This window comes from Pipistrellus hanaki, assembly GCF_964339955.1.
Source record: "Pipistrellus hanaki genome assembly, chromosome: 1".
Lineage (NCBI taxonomy): Eukaryota > Metazoa > Chordata > Mammalia > Chiroptera > Vespertilionidae > Pipistrellus > Pipistrellus hanaki.
The window spans coordinates 117,442,971-117,461,202 of NC_140503.1; the positions used below are offsets into that span (position 1 = coordinate 117,442,971).

General features: G+C 42.0%; 2 protein-coding genes across 5 annotated transcripts in view; one reads left to right on the forward strand and one right to left on the reverse strand.

Annotated features, from left to right (window-relative positions):
* Positions 1-11,242, reverse strand: part of YME1L1 (YME1 like 1 ATPase) — a 73,520-nt gene extending 62,278 nt beyond the window's left edge. The window contains exon 1 of the mRNA XM_084868638.1: positions 11,050-11,242. Within this exon, the coding sequence (XP_084724764.1) occupies positions 11,050-11,082 (33 nt within the window). The 5' untranslated portion in view covers positions 11,083-11,242. The remainder of the gene's footprint in view (positions 1-11,049) is intronic.
* Positions 11,243-11,986: 744 nt separating this feature from the next.
* MASTL (microtubule associated serine/threonine kinase like) overlaps positions 11,987-18,232 on the forward strand; it is a 45,439-nt gene continuing 39,193 nt past the window's right edge. For all 4 annotated transcript variants that reach the window (XM_084868077.1, XM_084868079.1, XM_084868078.1 and 1 more), the window contains exons 1-2: positions 11,987-12,245; positions 17,776-17,913. In XM_084868077.1, the coding sequence (XP_084724203.1) occupies positions 12,063-12,245; positions 17,776-17,913 (321 nt within the window). In that variant the 5' untranslated portion in view covers positions 11,987-12,062. The remainder of the gene's footprint in view (positions 12,246-17,775; positions 17,914-18,232) is intronic.

An 18,232-nucleotide genomic window follows, 5' to 3' on the forward strand; every position in this document is an offset into this window, starting at 1 on the left:
ACTTTATTAGCATAAATCCAGGAGAGATCCAAAAGGACTTCTTATAATTACACTCCTATGGCTCACAAAATTCCAAAGGTTTTTTTTGCCCTAGCCAGATGGTTAACCATCATCCAAATACACTAAGATTGCAAATTCAATCCCAGGTCATACAGGGCACATATAAGAATTTACCAGTGAAAGCATAAATAAGTGGTATAACAAAATCGATGTTCCTTTCCCTAAAATCAATAAACAAAGATTCAAGAAAAAAAGGAAAGAAATTCCAAGGGATTTAGAAATTCTGTGCTAAAAATTGGGAACACAAAAGAAATCTTTATTTTGTATTATACCACACTCTAAATATAAATATAAATTCGATATAGCAAGGAATTTTTTTTATATTATCTTATTTTTCTCCATTTATATAAATTATATAATATAAAATGTTTCATAAATTACATATTTTATTTTATTCACAACTTGTCCATAAAAACATGCTTTATTTTTATGTTATTCAATACCATAGCTCAGTGCAGCAACAATGCACAAAGTAGATGGTAGATAAATATTTATTGAGTAAATGAATTAAATAGGCTCTTCTTATCCAGGTTTTATACTATATGCTTTACTTATATTATAATTTAATCTTCATTCAACAGCCATAAACTTGCTATTACACTTCCTATTTAATTAAAACAGCAAGAATTTAGATAGGTTCAGTGGCATATTCAAAATAACACAGCTAGTAAATACAGGAGCAGGAATACTAACACAGATAACCTGAATCCAGATTCCAAGTAAAGACTTTTCATTTCAGTTATTGATATAAAAATAAATTTACTACATGTTAATTGAAACAGGCCATAAAATTATCTGTAATATCTGTTCTTAACTATGCCAACATATATTTGTGTAGAGATAAAAAAATATATAAAAGAATTTATTTTTAAAAGTGTTCTCTTTAAATATCGATAGATTACAGGTCATCTTGATTTCATTATTTATATTTTTCTTTTCAGCATTTTTGGCAAGGAGCTGTATTATTTTTAGAGCCAAAGTGAACAATAAGTTCTTTTAAAACTAGGGGAGTAGCCCTGGCTGATGTGACTCCCATGGTCAGAGTGCCAGCCCAAACAACAAAGGTTTGTGGTTCAATTCCTGGTCAGGGCACATACCTGGATCACAGGTTTGATTCCAGGTCCTGGTTAGGGCATGTGTAAGAGGCAACCAATCCATTTGTCCCTCTCACGTCAATGTCTGTCTATCTGTCTGTCTGTCTGTCTCTCTCTCCCCCCCCCCCCTCCTTTCCCCTCTCACCCTCCCTCCAACTCTAAAAAATCAATGAATCAAAATGAAGAGAACCCACTGTATGGGAGAACATACTTGCCAATGATAAATCTGATAAAGTATTAATATCCAAAATATATAAGTACTCATACAACTCAACAAAAGGAATATAAACAATCCAATTTTAAAATGGACAAACTGATGAACGGAGTGAATCCAGAGACATGAAAGCATGAAAAAGAGTGCAGAATCTCAAAGGGAAGGTGGGGAGGGTGGTTGGGTTAGAGGTAATCAACCAAAAACCTTGCATAAGCCATGGACACAGACAATAAGGAGGATGGGGGGGGGGGGGCGCGGAAGTAGACAGGAGGGAGTCAATGGGGGGGAAAAGAGGGACATATGTAATACTTTCAACAATAAATAATTATATTTTTTAAAAGATTTTATTTTTATTTTTTTTAGTATATTTTATTGATTTTTCACAGAGAGGAAGAGAAAGGGATAGAGAGTTAGAAACATCGATGAGAGAGAATCATCGATCAGCTGCCTCTTGCACACCCCCTACTGGGGATGTGCCCGCAACCAAGGTACATGTCCTCGACTGGAATCGAACCTGGGACCTTTCAGTCCGCAGGCCAACGCTCTATCCATTGAGCCAAACTGGTCCCAGCAATAATTATTTTTTTAAATGGGCAGAAGACATGAGTAGACATTTCTCCAAAGAGGACATATAAGAGATATGAAAAAATGCTCAAAGTCACTAATTATCAGAGAAATTCAAATTAAAAACACAATGAGGTATTACCTGTCAGAATGGCTATCATCAAAAAGTCAACAAACAAAAAGTGCTAGTGAAAATGTGAAAAAAAGGGAACACTAGTTCACTGCTGGTAGGAATGCAGATTCTTGCAGCCACTATGGAAAGCAGTATGGAGTTCCCTCAAAAAATTAAAAATGGAACTTTCATTTGACACAGTAATCCCACTTCTGGGAATATATAATAAAAACACCAATCAGCCGGGACCGGGTTGGCTCAGTGGATAGAGCGTCGGCCTGCAGACTGAAAGGTCCCAGGTTCGATTCCGGTCAAGGGTATGTACCTTGGTTGCGGGCACATCCCCAGTGGGGGGTGTGCAAGAGGCAGCTGGTCGATGTTTCTCTCTCATCGACGTTTCAAACTCTCTGTCCCTCTCAATTCCTCTCTGTGTAAAATCAATAAAATATATCTTAAAAAAAAAACAAAAAACACCAATCACAAAGAATATATGTACCCCTTTGTTCATAGCAGCTTATTTACAATAGCTAAGACTTGGAAACAGCCTAAGTGCCAATCAGTAGATAAATGGATAAAAAAGCTGTGAGACATTTACACTGTGGAATACTATGCAGCTATAAAAAAGAGGTATCTCAGACCCTAATTGGTTTTGTTCAGTGGACAGAGCGTCAGCCTACAGAATGAAGAGTCCCAGGTTCGATTCCAATGAAGGGCATATACCTTGGTTACGGGCACATGCCCGGTAGGGGGTATGCAGGAGGCAGCTGAATGATGATTCTCTCTCATCAATGTTTCTAACTCTCTATCCCTCTCCCTTCTTCTCTGTAAAAAAATCAATAAAAAATAATTTTAAAAATGAGGGATCTCTTAACCTTTGAGACAGCAGGATGGACCTGAAAAATATTATGATAAGTGAAATAAAACAAACTGAGAAAGACAAATATTACATGATCTCACTTATTTGTGGAATCTACTGAACAAAATTAATTGAGCAAAAAAATAAGACCCAAAGGTCTGGTTGTGGTGACTCAGTGGATTGAGTATTGTCCCATGGACCAAAAGGTCCCAGGTTCGATTTCTAGTCAGCGAACTTACCCAGGTTGTGGACTCGATCCACAGTAGGGGGCATGCAGGAGGCAGCTCATCAATGAGTCTCTCACTATTTATATTTCTACTTCTCTCTCACTCTTTCTTCCTCTCTGGAATCAATAAAAATATTTAAAAAGAGCCAAAGCATGGATGCATAGAACATTCTGACATACCTTGAAGTGGGGATGGGGGGACAAGAGATGAACCAAAGAACTTATATACTTAGAACTTATATACTTACTAGAGGTCCAGTGCACAACATAATCACTTGGGGAGCGGCCTAAGCTGGCAGTCAGACGTTCCCCAAGCAGGCGTAAGCCAGCACTTGAACATCCTGAGAGGTCCTTAGTGCTGTCCAGCTGTGATCCAGGCTTTTGGCTGAGTGGCACTCCCCATGAGAGAGCACATTGATCACCAGGGGGCAACTCCTGCATTGAGCGTCTGCCCCCTTGGGGGTCAGTGTGTGTCATAGCGACCAGTCGTTCCCCCGTTAGATTTTGCATATTGTTTTATTATATAGGAGGATATGCATAGCTCATGGATGTGGACAATAGGGCATTAAAGACCCATGGGGGTGGGTGGGAGCTGGGAGGACGAAAGAAGGGGGGGATGAGAGATATTTGTAATACTATCAACAATAAAAAAATATATTAAAAAGTAATGGGAAAAATATCCTCAAGTAGGAGTAACAACAAAAAACAACTTAGGGAATAAAATTATGTTCATATTTTCTACCCATTTCTTTGAAATTTTTTATTTTATTTAGTTATATCTATTCTCATTCAAAAAGTTAAATTGAAGAAAGTGTGACTCAGCTGGCTCCTTGATTTCACACTTCTAGCCTCTGACTGTGAGTGAATAAATTTTGGTTGTTTAAAAAAAAAAGTTAGAGGATCCAAGATGGCTGCTCAGGTAGACACCTAACCGCAGCAGCACACATCAATTTCAATGGAATACAACTAAAATGTAGAGTGGACATTGCCCAGAGCTACAGGTAGTCGACTGACTGAAAATTCTACAACAAGAAGGAAAGAGAAAACCAGAAGGAAAATCAGTGGAGCTGAAAAATCCTAAGGTACGGAGACATGCTGCGCGCACGCAGGCGCACGCAGAGAGGACGCAGCCAGAGAGGAGGAGAAGGCTGGGTGCTGCCTGGCGTTCCCTAGCAGGAAGGAAATAAAAACCCCGGCCTGGGCTGAACCCCAGAACCGGCAACGCTGAGCCCCAGTTATGGGTCAGAACCTGGGGACTCAGGCTCGGGCAGGGGGAGACGGGGCTGTGAGGCGGAATCCCAGGGGGGCGGAGAAAAGCAGAGACACCGGAGTGTTGACTCTGATGCTGAATTGCTCTGGCAGGAAGAAACAAAACCTCCGGCGGTGCTGAGCCCCACTCCCAACTGCTCTGAACCCCAGTTCTAGGCCAATCCCTGGGGACCCAGGCTCAAGCAGAGGGAGACGGGGCTGTGAGGTGGAGTCCTGGGAGAGCGGTGAAAGGCCGAGCCCCCAGAGTCGCACACATTGCGCGCAAGGGAAGGAATGTTGACTCTGATGCGGGATTGCCCTGGAGGGATGAAAACAGGAGCTCCGGCCATGCTGGGCACCAATTTCAACTGCTCTGAACCCCAGTTCTAGGTCAGACCCTGGGGACCCAGGCACAGCCAGGGGGAGATGGGGCTGAGAGGCGGAATCCCAGGGGAGCGGCGAAAAGCAGAGCCCCCGGAGTCGCGCACATTGCGCTCAGAGGACAGAATATTGACTCTGATGCTGGATTGCCCTGGCGGGAAGAAACAAAACCTCTGGCGGTGCTGAGCCCCACTCCCGACTGCTCTGAACCCCAGTTCTAGGCCAATCCCTGGGGAACCCAGGCTCAAGGAGAGGGAGACGGGGCTGTGAGGTGGAGTCCTGGGGGAGCTGCGAAAAGCGAGCCCCTGGAGTCGCGCACATTGCTCACAGAGGACAGTCTGTTGACTCTGATGCTAGACGCCCCTAGCAGGAAGGAGGAAAAAAGCTCCAGACTGGAGGAACGCGACGAGGAGCAGGAGCCCCTGCCAGACACCGGCCAGCCGGGCACCAGCACGGAGCCGGGCGACGAAGCCCCCGGGGGGGGGGGGGCCTGGGCCTTCGACCGCTGAGCGTGGGCCACGGAGCCGAGGCTGGGGGCTACTTCCTGGGTGGCACCGACCCCGGCAACAGAATGAAGCAGCACAGGAGCCCACGGAGAAGAAAGGGGTGCCACTGGCCAACCTGCTGAGCTTCCAGGACAAGGAGGAAGAAACCGAAGAAGTTTTCAATGTGAAGAAATCAAGTGAGAGCAAAAGATAGTAAAATTACTTAAGAAAGAATACAAAGAAGATCTTGAAAAATCGAAGACTCAAGTCAGAACTTAACTCAGCAGCCAACATTGCAACATAAATGCGTTAAAAAAAAAAAAAAAAAAAGACAGAAGGTTGGAACGGCAGCAGCCAGGCCCAGGGTGGCCAGGCACAAGGCAGTGGCAGCCAGGCCCGGAGCAGCAACAGCCAGGCCCCAGAGCAGCAGCAGTCAGAACCAGAGCAGCAACAGCCAAGCCTGGAGCAGCCAGACCTGGGACAGTGGCAACCAGGCCTGAAGCGGAGGCAGCCAAGCCCAGGGTGGCCAGTCCAGGAACACCTAGGCCCGTAGTGGCAGGGCCCGGAGAAGCCGGGCCCAGAGCAACCGGGTCAGGAGCAGCCAGACCCAGAACAGCAGCAGCCAAGCCCGGAGCATCCAGGCCAGGAGCTTCCAGGCTCGGAGCGGCCGGGCCCGGGACAGCCGGGCCCAGAGCAGCCGGGTCGGGAGCAGCCAGGCACAGAGCAGCAGCAACCATGCTTGGAGCAGCCAGGTCGGAAGCGGCCAGGCCCGGAGCGGTCGGACCTGGAGCAGCCGGGCTCAGAGCTGCCGGGTTGGGTGCGGCCAGGCCCGGAGCAGCAGCAGCAACGCCCGGAGCAGCCAAGTCAGGAGCGACAGTGGCCAGACCCGGAGCAGCTGGTTGTGGAATGGACCAGAGCAACAGAGGCCAGGCCCGGAGCAGCCAAGCCCGGAACAGCTCGCTCCTCGCCTGCCTCCACCCCAAGGCTGCCTCTCAGACATGGCTGGAAACTTTTGGGGGAACTTGAGGGTCTGCTGAATCAAGTGATGAAGATTTAGATCTGGATGTGATGAGTTAGTATAGCGCTGGGGTGTTGATCTGTGAGTGCCTTGTGTGGGGCCTGGATGAGGTTGGTTGATCTATTTGGAAATGTCTTTTGTGTGAAGTGTATCCTTGGGCATGTGGAGGTATTATTGATTTGAGAAAATGCTAAGTAACTGATTTACTGTCTGAAAAATTTAAAGTTCTGAAAGTTTAAGGTCTCTTGCCAAAAAGAGGTTTTAAAGCTAACACCTTAATTTTAATGGAGAAAGGGAATGGCAAGCCCTTCCCACCCAGAACAGGTAATCCAATTCCAACCAGCAGCTATGTTTAAACAATGTGTCCATTTACACTTGAATGGCTACACCTTTTGATAGCCTAAGGGCAAGTTTACATGTAAACAAGTTTGCTCTCAATTCCCAGGGCAGAAAAAAAAAAACAAGGTTTAAAATTATTAGATTTTAAAATTTATTCTTAGAAGTGTAAAAGTTTATTAATTAAAAAAAAAAAAACAACAACAAAAAAAGGAGATTGAAAAACCTGATGAACAATAATAGCGGTTCATTGTAGTAGAGTCGGCGATATGGGAGGGGAATGGACTGACTGTTCTCGGGAGGGGGGGGGGGAAGGGAGGGAGGAAGCAACTGAACATAAACTGTGCAGGTATGGATGAGAACAATGGGGAGTGAGGAGGGGGCGGAGGGTGGGGTGGGAACCTGGTGGCAGGGGGAAGAAACGAGGAACCTTTGTAATAATATGAACAATAAAGATTGATTTAAAAAAAAGAAAGAAAGAAAGAAAGAAACAATATAAGAAAAATAAATAAATAAATAAAAAATAAATAAATAAAAGTTAAATTGCTAAAGGGTAGTTTGATCTCTTCTCTCATTGTTAACAGTGATTAGACATTTATGTAACTTAGAAGTGATCACCCCAATAAATCTATTACCCATCTGACACTATACATAATTACAATATTATTGACGATATTCCCTATGCTATATTTTACTATTTTGTAACTATCAACTTATACTTCTTAATTCCTTCACCTTTTCCCCCATTCCTTGAATGCTCTCCCATCTGACCATCATCATATGTTCTTTGTATTTCTGAGTCTGTTTGTTTGACTTATTCATTTATTTTGTTATTTAAATTCCACATATAAGTAAAGTCATGTGACCTCTATCTTTCTCTTGTCTGACCTGTTTTATTCAGAACAATACCCTCTAGGTCAATCCATGTTGCAGACGACAGGATTTCATTTTTTGTGTGTTTGTGTGGCTGAGTTATATTGCATTATACACATGTACCACATCTTCTTTATCCATTCATTTACTGATGAACAACACTTCGGTGGTTTCCATATCTTGGCTATTATAAATAATCCTGCAATGAACATAAAGATGCACTTATCCTTTTGAATTAGTGTTCTCAATTTCTTTGGATAAATACCCGGAAGTGGAATTGCTAGATTCTTTTTTTGTCACTTGTTAAAGCTTTTGTTTTAAAGTTTATTTTGTCTAGTTTAAGTCTACGTTGCCCTTTTTTGTGTTTTTCCAATTGTCATGAAATATCTTTTTTTAGATCTTTACTTTGTCTGTGTCTTTTGAAGTCTCTTACAGACAGCATATGTAATGTGTTCTTATCCATTTAGCCACCCTATGTCTTTTGATTGGAACACTTAATCTTTTAAATTTTAAGTGATTGTTGGTAGAGCCCTGGCCAGGTAGCTCAGTTGGCTGGAGCATTGTCCTGATATGCCAAAGTTGAGCGTTAGATCTGTCCAGGCACATACAAGAGGCAGCCAACAGATGCATAAGTAAGTAAAGCAACAAATCAAAGTTTCTCTCTTTCTCTCTCTCTCCCCATCTTCCTGTCGCTCAAAAAATCAATAAATTAAAAATATTATTAAAGTAATTGTCAGTAGATAAGTAACTGCCACTTTACAGTTCATATTTTCTCTTTATTTTTTTCTTCAAAAAATCCCTTAACAAAACAATATGATTCTGATATTAAAACAAGTCTAGTGACCAGTGGAACAGAATAAAGAGCCCAGATATAAACCTGTACATTTATAGTAAAGTGTGTGTGTGTGGGGGGGGGGGGGGGGGAACAGCAGGGGGGGAGCAGGGGGGGAGAAGGTGTTCCATTTAACATTTCTTATAATGCTGGTTTGTTGGGGATAAATTCAACTTTTTCTTGTTTGGGAAGCTCTTTATCCTTCTATTCTAAATTATAGCTTTGCTGTGCAGAGTAATCTTGATTATGGATCTTTGCTTTTCATCACTTTGAATATTTCATGCCAATCTCTTCTGGCCTACAAAGTTTTTGTTCAAAAATCAGCTGACAATCTTATAGAAGCTCCCCTGTAGGTAACCAGCTACTCTTCTTGCAACTTTTAATATCTTTTTCTTTAACATTTTACATTGTAATTATGATGTGTCTTGGTGTGGGCCTCTATGGGTTCATCTTGTTTTGGACTCTCTAAGCTTCTTGGAATTGCATGCTTATTTCCTTTGCCAGGTTAGGGACTTTTTAGTTATCCTTTCTTCAAATAGGTTTTCAATTCCTCGCTTCTCTCTCTTCTATTCCTAAGATGTCATTGTTGGTATGCTTGATGTTGTTCCAGAGGCTCCTTAAACTATCCTCTTCCTCCTCCTCTTCATTCTCCTCCTCCTCTTCTTCTTCTTCTTCTTCTTCTTCTTTTTTTTTTTTTTTTCCTGTTCTTATTGGTGTTTTCTGCTTCCTTATCTTCCAAATTGCTGATTTAATCCTCTGCTTCATCTAAATCTTCTATTTGTATGAAAAAGCCACTGGAAATGGCTTAGGTGGGCCTGAAAGTTGGATGGGGCTGGGTGAATAGTGTTATCCAGACTGATGGAGCTCAAATATGGCACCCACCCACCAACTGGGAGGTGTGTGTGTAGGGGGGGGGGGGGAAGGTGAGGGCTCAGCAAAAGAACAATATGCCAGAGTGATCTATAAAAAATATATAAATCTGATGTTACTCCCTGCTTAAAAGCATTCAATCGTTTTCAACACAAATGAAATCCAAAGTCCCTTATGTTAACTCCCTATATGATCTGCTTCAAGGCTTCTCCCCAACCTCATTTCTGTCATTGTGCCTTTTAATCACCACACTCTAGCCACACTGGCCTTGTTTTTCAGTCTGCTAAGCTCTTTCCCATATCAGGACTTCCAGATGTCCTTCCATCCTTCTGGGATGCCTGTTCACTTTTATTCTTTAAAAAAAAAAAAAAAATATATATATATATATATATATATATATATATATATATATATATATATATATGTGTGTGTGTGTGTGTGTGTGTGTGTGTGTGTGTGTGTGTGTTTATTGATTTTTGAAGTGAGAGGAAGGGAGAGGGCTAGAGAGAGTGAAATACCCATGAAATACCTATAAGCTGCCTCCTGTATCCCCCCGTACTGGAGATCAAAATCCAGGCACCTGTCCTCACCAGGAGTCCAACCTGAGACCACCTCTGGATGCATGCTCAACCAACTGAACCCTACCAGCCAGGTCTCCATTCATTCTTCACTTGACTGACTTTTACTCATCTTTTACTTCATATCAGCATCGAGATTCCACATTTGCTTTCTTAACCTGGCACATTACTGATACCCAATAAATAATCACTTCTATTTTCTATTATCCAGCAAAACAAACAACAAAATACCCAAGGGTGTTTGAGTTACACAAAGGAACATAATTACATGTTTTCCTGTCTTTTTAAATATTTTTTATTAATTTTTGAAGGAGGAGAGAGAGACACACATCATGTATGAGAGAAACATTATTGTAGTGGCACACACTCCAAGCAGGATCAACCAAAGCTCGGGTATGTGCCCTGACAAGGAACCAAGCCATAGCCTTTCATGACACAACATAGGGCATGATTATGTTTAACAAAGAAACTAAAGAGCATTCAAAAAATATTTTTAAATCCGAATGTTTTCAAAACCATTTGCAAAACTTTTAAGAACTCTCAAGAAAAAAACTTTCAATGTGAAACAGAGAAAATACCATGAGAAAAACATGTGAAGATACATGACCAACAGTAAGCCAAGGAGAAATGTTACCATCAAAAGAGACTTTTAAATGAACGAAGAACAAGCTTTGTTACAAGTGTTCATTCTTAAGAGAAGATGATTGAAAACTCTTGGAATGATTTTTCTCTGCCCCATCTTTTGCTTTAAGAAAAGATGGGGAGGAAGCTGAATCAAAACTTTAACTACAGGCAGTCAATAACTTAAAAACATCTGTCATTTCTGGTCTCCCCCTCCCCCCTCATAAAAAAAAAAAAGCTTTCGTGGCAGATTATCCAAATTATTACAGAACGTTTCAGTCAATTCCATTTAAAGGGAAAGAAAGAATAGGGGATCGGAGGCAGAAAAATGTGAAGCAACTATGTACTTGCTCCCTTCACATCGATGGCAAGGAGGTCTCCCCCACCCAATCTCTACCCCCGAATGTCCGGCACTTAACAATGCCGGATAGATTCTCTGGCAGAAATTCCACGCAGTCAACTCGACAAGCCGTGATCCCCATCACGTGTATGTCATGCCCCTGCTTCACCGTCAGCCTTTTACTCTCAGCGATAAACGATTCCTTCTTGCCCCCAGAACTCAAGTTGGCCTAATCGCTTCCCTGCCACGACCCCTTAGGAGAAACTGCTTCCAACAAAAGCAAATGGTAAACAGACGCGGGAGGAGGGGGGCTGGGGGATGGGCCGGGCGCCGGGACTCACCTGGGGCTGCACCGTGCTCGAAAGGGAAAACATCTCCTTCGGGCCCTCAGCGACCTCACCCGCCCGCTGAAGCTGCCCGTCGTCCACGCCAGGCAGGGAGGCGCTGAGCCCCTTTACTCCCTCCCCTGACCCGCACTCTTCCTACGAACGGAAAATGGCTTCCCCTTCCTTAGCTGCGGCACCAATCGTCTGCCCCGGAAAGCAAAGCTCTAACGCAACAGTACTTCCGGGGCAGGGAGCACCGCCCCCTCCGGACCGGTGACAGCCCTCGGCCTTCCTCTGACGTTTCTGCTGGTGCCGCTGGCCCCTGAAAGTAGTTGATGTTCGTGTTGAATAGTACATTTACTAACCCCGTAAGGTCTTTTGTTACGAGTTTTTTATGTTTTCACAATAGGTAGAAAATTCTCTTGATCTTAATCTGTTTCAATCAGGCAAATTACATCCTGTTAAAATGTCTGGATTACACCACCCGATTCCTGCTTTTCCAGTTTCTCTACATCTACCATTTCACTAGCCACCATTTTCCAGAACAAGCCCCACCGGTTTACATTTCAGGGGGGAAGATGGGGGAACTGGGGTAGGTCGCGAAGGAGTTTTTAAAAATGCAGGAAGTCGCGATTCCAACAGCCTCAGCAGAAGGTCGAGAGTTAACTCTTCAAACCCCGCGACTCTGCTTCAGGTACCCGGTGTCCCTTTTCTTGTTTGCAGCACCGCCTACCCACCCCCTCTCGTTACAAATACAGGGGATGTGGTCACTGCCCTGGAGGAGTGCGTGGTTGGTTGGAGAAATTCCCAGCGTCCCCGCCCTCACTCCCATTGGCTCCTTCGGCTCCAAAGGTGAAATGACCGAAACGGGGCCGCGCGGGGCGGGACCAGGCGAGCGCGGCGGCGTGATGACGTCACGGCCGCGGGCGGCGTGGGCGGGGCCTTACTTTGAACCCAGTTGGCGGGAGCGGAGGCTGGGACCGGGCTCTGGCGGCGCGGCGGCGGGCTTCGGTCCGGGCTGACCTGCAATGGAGTCCACCGCGGGAAGCGAGGAGAGTGGAAGAGGCGCAGCGACCGGGAAATGCGTGAATAGGATCTCGGTGCCAAGGCCTCCCTCCATTGAGGACTTCACCATAGTGAAGCCCATTAGCCGCGGCGCCTTTGGGAAGGTATATCTAGCACAGAAAGGCGGCAAGTTGTATGCAGTCAAGGTAAGCCCTTATTTCTGCCCCTGAATGTGGCAGCCCCCGGGGCCGCTGGAGCAACTAGAGTAGGTGGCCCGGTTTGCTGACGCCTGCACTGACCGATGCGAGCTGACTTCCCACCGGGGTGACATCAGCCCGGGGCAAGTTGGTTGTGTCAGCTCTGCCCCACCCTTCTCTTCACACTGCGATTGCTCAGGAGACACCAGAACTCTGAGTCCTTTATACTGATTTGGCCTTTACAAGGATTAAGTTTGAAACTTTAAATTTGAAAGTCATTTTCCAAATTATGTTTTAATTCCATCCGTTTTATATAGATTAATGTCTGACCTACTATAGAGCGAGAAGATCTCATTAAACAACCTCATTTTTTACCATTAAACCTTCCATTATAAGTCTAACATGTATTTTTATTTAAAGATAAACTGAAATATGTCCTAAGACAGCCTTTTATCCTTGCAGCAGTATATAGCTCTCCAGAAGCATTCAAGAGCTTTCAATGTGTTTAAAGTTGTTCCAGCCATTCTTGGTTATCCAATCTCACAGTTTCAGATGACTCACATTTCAGCAGTTAGTGTACATGATAAAGGGAAGGAGAGAGCTGTCTGACTAGCAGGAGAAAATTTCAACTTTCTCTTGGACATTGTTATATGTCTAGCAGGCATCTCCATGTTGTACTTGCCTAACTTTGACCACTCCTCTCCACTAACTGCCTAAACTCTGAACCTCATGTGCCTCTCCATTTAATGCCACCACCACTATCCCTGTCATAACCTTGTGTCATTTAACTTTCCTCTGTTTCAACTGTGTATCCTATCTTGTCAATTTGGTCTAACATTCTTATTACCCCTTCCTTTCCCAAGTCTGCCCTTCGTTTTGTATTCTTCCTTTAATTCTCTTTCTTTATTCCTTCCTTCTTAAAGTAGAATCTGTTTTTTGGGGGTTTTTTTAGTAAATTAAAGATTGGGTAGCCGAAACCGGTTTGGCTCAATGGATAGAGCTTCGACCTGTGGATTCAAGGGTCCCAGGCTCTATTCTGGTCAAGGGCCTGTACCTTGGTTTCCGGCATCTCCCTGTGGTGTGCAGGAGTTGGCGGCTGATCGGTGTTTCTCTCTCATCGATGTTTCTAGCTCTCTATCCTTATCCCTTCCTCTCTGTAAGAAAAAAAAAAAAAAATCAATAAAATATATTAAAAAAAAGATTGGGTAACATCACCACAACCCAATTTTAGAATATTTCTATCACCCAAAAAGATATCTCCTGCCCATCTGTAGTGCCACCCCTTTTACCCTCTCCCAGGTAACCAACAATCTACTTTCTATCTCATAGGTTTGTCTTTTCTAGACATTGCATATAATTAGAATCATACAATATACAGTCTTTGGTTTCTGTTCACTTAACATATTTTTGAGTTTCAACAGGCCTTCATTTCCATACCTAATCTACTAGGATAGCCCCCTAACTGGAATAACTAATTTTTTTTTCATGCATTCCTCAGGCCAGTGCATACAAGCTAAAGTTCACACTCCTTACAAAAGCATTCATTTTTAAAAAGAAAGAAAATAAAAAATAAAAAAACATTTCTGCTTCATTCTTGCTCTAAACTTCCACTTGTATCTTCCACATATCCTGTGTTCCAGTCACTCCAGACAATAGGCTAGTCCCTGAATTTTGCGTTTTGTCTTCCTTCTGAGCTTATCTTTATTCTGGTCCCTCCTTAAGTGCTTTTCTTCTACCCTTCTCTTCTCTTCTCCACCTATGTTATTTATGTATTAAGATTTATCTTACCTTCCGCTTCAGACCTTCCCTGACCTTTCAGACCCATCCCATTAAAATGAACTCTTCCTTGCTTTCTATATTCCAAAGATGCTTTGCTTTTACTTCTACTGTATTAGGTCTAGTAATAATTAGTGTCGTTTTCTAATACTTTTTTAAATCGAATTTATTTAAACAATACAACAAAATTTAATCAACAATATAGTTGCCGTTGTTTTCTACTACTTGTGCCCAACGCTCAGGAAGCATTTTAATCCCTCTGTTGTAAAATTCTTGTGATTTTGATGCAAAAAATTCGGTCAATGCATTTTTGAGGCATTCTTTATTATTAAATTTTTTTCCAAAAAGAAAGTTTTGCAAAGAACGAAACAAATGGTAATCGGAAGGGGCAATATCAGGAGAATATGCAGGTTGAGGGAGAACTTCCCATTCCAACTGGCGCAGTTTTTCAGCAGTGATTCTTGCAGTATGCGGTCGTGCGTTATCGTGGTGAAGAATTACGCCCTTCCGATTAATCAGCGCGGGTTCTTTTTCTCTTAAAGCTTGGGCTAACCTTTCCAATTGGGCACTATACACTGCACTTGTAATGGTTTGGTTAGATGGTAAAAGTTCATAATGAAGAATTCCTTTAAAATTCCACCAAACACACAACATCACTTTTTTCGCATGCAAGTCAGGTTTTGGCGTGGGCTGTGGAGCCTCATTTTTGTCCAACCATTGAGGCCGCCGCCTTTTCAAATTAACATACAGCACCCATTCTTCATCTCCGGTAACAATTTGCTCTAAAAAACAGCAAACGGTTTTGACGAGAGAGGAGCGAACTGCAAATTGTGACTCTTTGATTACGGTTGTTGTTGGTCAACTCATGAGGAACCCATTTTCCAAACTTTTGGACTTTGCCAAGTGCACGCAATTGATTGGAAATTGTTTTTTGTGAACAATTTAAAGTTGTCGCAAGCTCTTGTTGGGTAATTTGAGGATTTTGCACCAAAAGAGCTTGAAGAGCTTCTTGATCAAAATTGGACACACGGCCTCGACCACTCTTGTCATCTAACGAAAAATTTCCCTCGCGAAATTTCTCAAACCAACGTTGGCATTTTCTGGCGCTAACTGCATCTTGACCAAGAGCACTACAGATGTTTTTTGCAGCCTCACTTGCTTTTCTTCCTAATTGGAACTCGTAAAGCATGCAGTGCCGAATATGCTCTTCATCCGCCATCTTCTTAGCCCTAGTTTTGCAACAAAAACCAAACCAAACACAAACTTTTTCAAGCAAAACTTGTTAATTGCACTTCACACGTTCTGTAGATACCACGTGTTTGAAGGTTATGTCAATACAAGTCAACGCCAAGCAAGATTTTAAACGAATGTTTAAAAACGACATTAATTATTACTATACCACTTTCTAAACAATCATTATCCATTGTTGAAATGAAAACCAAAGAAACCAATTCATTTTTTAGTATTTATTGAGCATCCCTTCATTTGTAAGATCTGGGCTACAATGGTGATTAAAACAAACCTGCTTTCATGGAATTACCAATCTTTTTTTATTTTATTTTTTTTAATATATTTTATTGATTTTTTTTTTTACAGAGAGGAAGGGAGAGGGATAGAGAGCTAGAAACGTCGATGAGAGAGAAACATCGATCAGTTGCCTCGTGCACAACCCCCACTGGGGATGTGCCCGCAAAAAAGGTACATGCCCTTGACCGGAATCGAACCCGGGACCTTTCAGTCCGCAGGCCGATGCTCTACCACCGAGCCAAACCGGTTTCAGCGGAATTACCAATCTAATGGAATGATAGATTACAAACTGGCTTTGTCAGTATCCCATAGTTCAGTGTTTTTCAACCTTTTTTGGGCAAAGGCACACTTGTTTCATGAAAAAAATCACGAGGCACACCACCATTAGAAAATGTTAAAAAATTTAACTCTGTGCCTATATTGACTATATATAAAGTAATTCTCTTGAATAGGAATCAAATAAACACAAAGAAAGTATTTTATAATTACTTTATTATGAAATATTAAGTAAACAAAATAGTGAAAAATTATAAAATTCTTGTCTTGTCTGCACCTACGGCACACCAGGCAACATCTGTGCCGCGGAACAGCGGTTCAAAAACGCTGCCATAGTTTTCTTATGGTTAGGATCTACGGTTAGAATTGACAATGTATCCATTATTTTATTAAATACCTTATCTTCTTTTCCTTGAGATAGTCCTGAAACTTGATCTCAATGTTACTGACTGTTTAGTTAGGGCTCTTCATTTAATATAGATTATAGTTTTGTCTTTCTACTAGTTTCTTTGAAACTTGAAAAAATTAGTGTTTTGTTTTGTGGTGATTGGTTGTTGTTGTTTTGTCTTTTGTTTTGTAAGGCAGCATCTGAGACTAAGTTTCAGTAATTCTAATCATTACTAATATTTTATTTTCTATGCAAACTTCCTACATTCTTTCTCTTTCTGGTTCTATTTCCATCCATCAAAGAATCAGAAAGTAAAAAATATATACTGGTGTCATAAAAAAATATATACACACACTTTTGAATAATTATAAAGGCAGTGTTTATTAAGATATATTTCATTTTCAAAATTGAGCTCTTAGTTGTTAAAGTATATATACATTTTGGGGGGGACACCCTATAATTAGTTACTATTCCTCTGTGCCTAGGTTCCTGGTTATATGGGAGCTATAGCAACATTACTACCTTTTGATTTTGTTATAAGAAGAGCAGACCTCCTATCTTGAGCTAGTGCACAGACCCTGTCGGAGCCCAGCGCAGCTGGTCAGGGTAATTGCTTCTTCGCTGACATGCTGGGCATGTTGCTCTTCCTGCTTGTCGTTCTCTATCACATGGCCATCAACAAGAAGCAGGAATGAAAGTGGTGCCTTCTCTGCCCCAGAGTTCCAGGGCATAGTCTGAGGCAAGATGGAGGGTGTGAGGGGCTTTCACACTTCACTTCATCCCTTCTACCCATCACAGCATAGAAAGCAACTACAACTGGATTTTTCCAAACAACTTTTATTTCCTCAAAGTCTTCCTTAGCCCTATGGAACAAGAAGCTGCCACTTTCTTTTCTGCTCTCTCCCCCCAATATAAAAATATAGATTTTTGTTGTTGTTGTTGTTGTTGTTATGAAAATTTTAAAAAATGAGCAGAATATGTCCTAACCAGAGTGACTTCATGGTTAGAGCATCAGCCACACACCAAAGGGTTTCTGGTTCAATTCCTGGTCAAGGGCACATACCTAGGTCATAGGTTCTGCCCCTGGTCTAGTTGGGCACATGCAATGCAGGAGGCAGCCAATGGATGTAAGACATTTGATGTTTCTCTCTCTCTCCTTCTTTCCCTCCCTTCTACTGTCTCTAAAAATCTAAGGGGAAGAATATCCTCCAGTTAGGATTAAAAGAAAAAAGAAGAGCTGAACAGAAAGTTTTTCCCTCCTAATATACAGGACAGTCAAAGATCAATTGTTTACTCTTTTTCCTTCTTAGAAGGGATTGTGATACTTTTGACACTTGATATCAAGATAAGCAATTTTCTGTTGAGAAAGTTCTGCTTTTGGGTTTTTTTGGTTGTTTTTTTTTTTTTTCCAAATTAGCTATTTTTCTAGCAGTTTCTTGGTGGCAATCCAAAGTCCAAATGACATCTATGCATTTTCTCTCTCTGGTTGTTTCATGGTGGTAATTTCAACGCTGAGAACAATTTGTAATTAAAAAATAAAATGAATGTCTACTGTCATGTTATATACTATAGGTTGTCAAAAAAGCAGACATGATCAACAAAAATATGACTGATCAGATACAAGCTGAGAGGAATGCACTGGCCCTAAGTAAAAGTCCTTTCATTGTCCATTTGTACTATTCACTGCAGTCAGCAAACAATGTCTACTTGGTGAGTAAACAATTTTACTTTTTTTTTACTTCAATCAGCAATCACTGAACTCAGTGACTTAGAACTAAGGTCTCTGGGCTCAGCGTACCTCGGTTTAAATCCCAGCTCTTGCACTTACAGTGAAACATCAGTTCTCTAAACTTCTCCATCTCCAACAATTGGGTTCTCTACCACTCTCTCTTCCTCTCTGTAAAAATTCAATAAAATATATTTTAAATATATATATATATATATATATATATATATATATATACACACACACACACACACACACACACACACACACACACACATATATGGAAAAAACTATATGGTAACA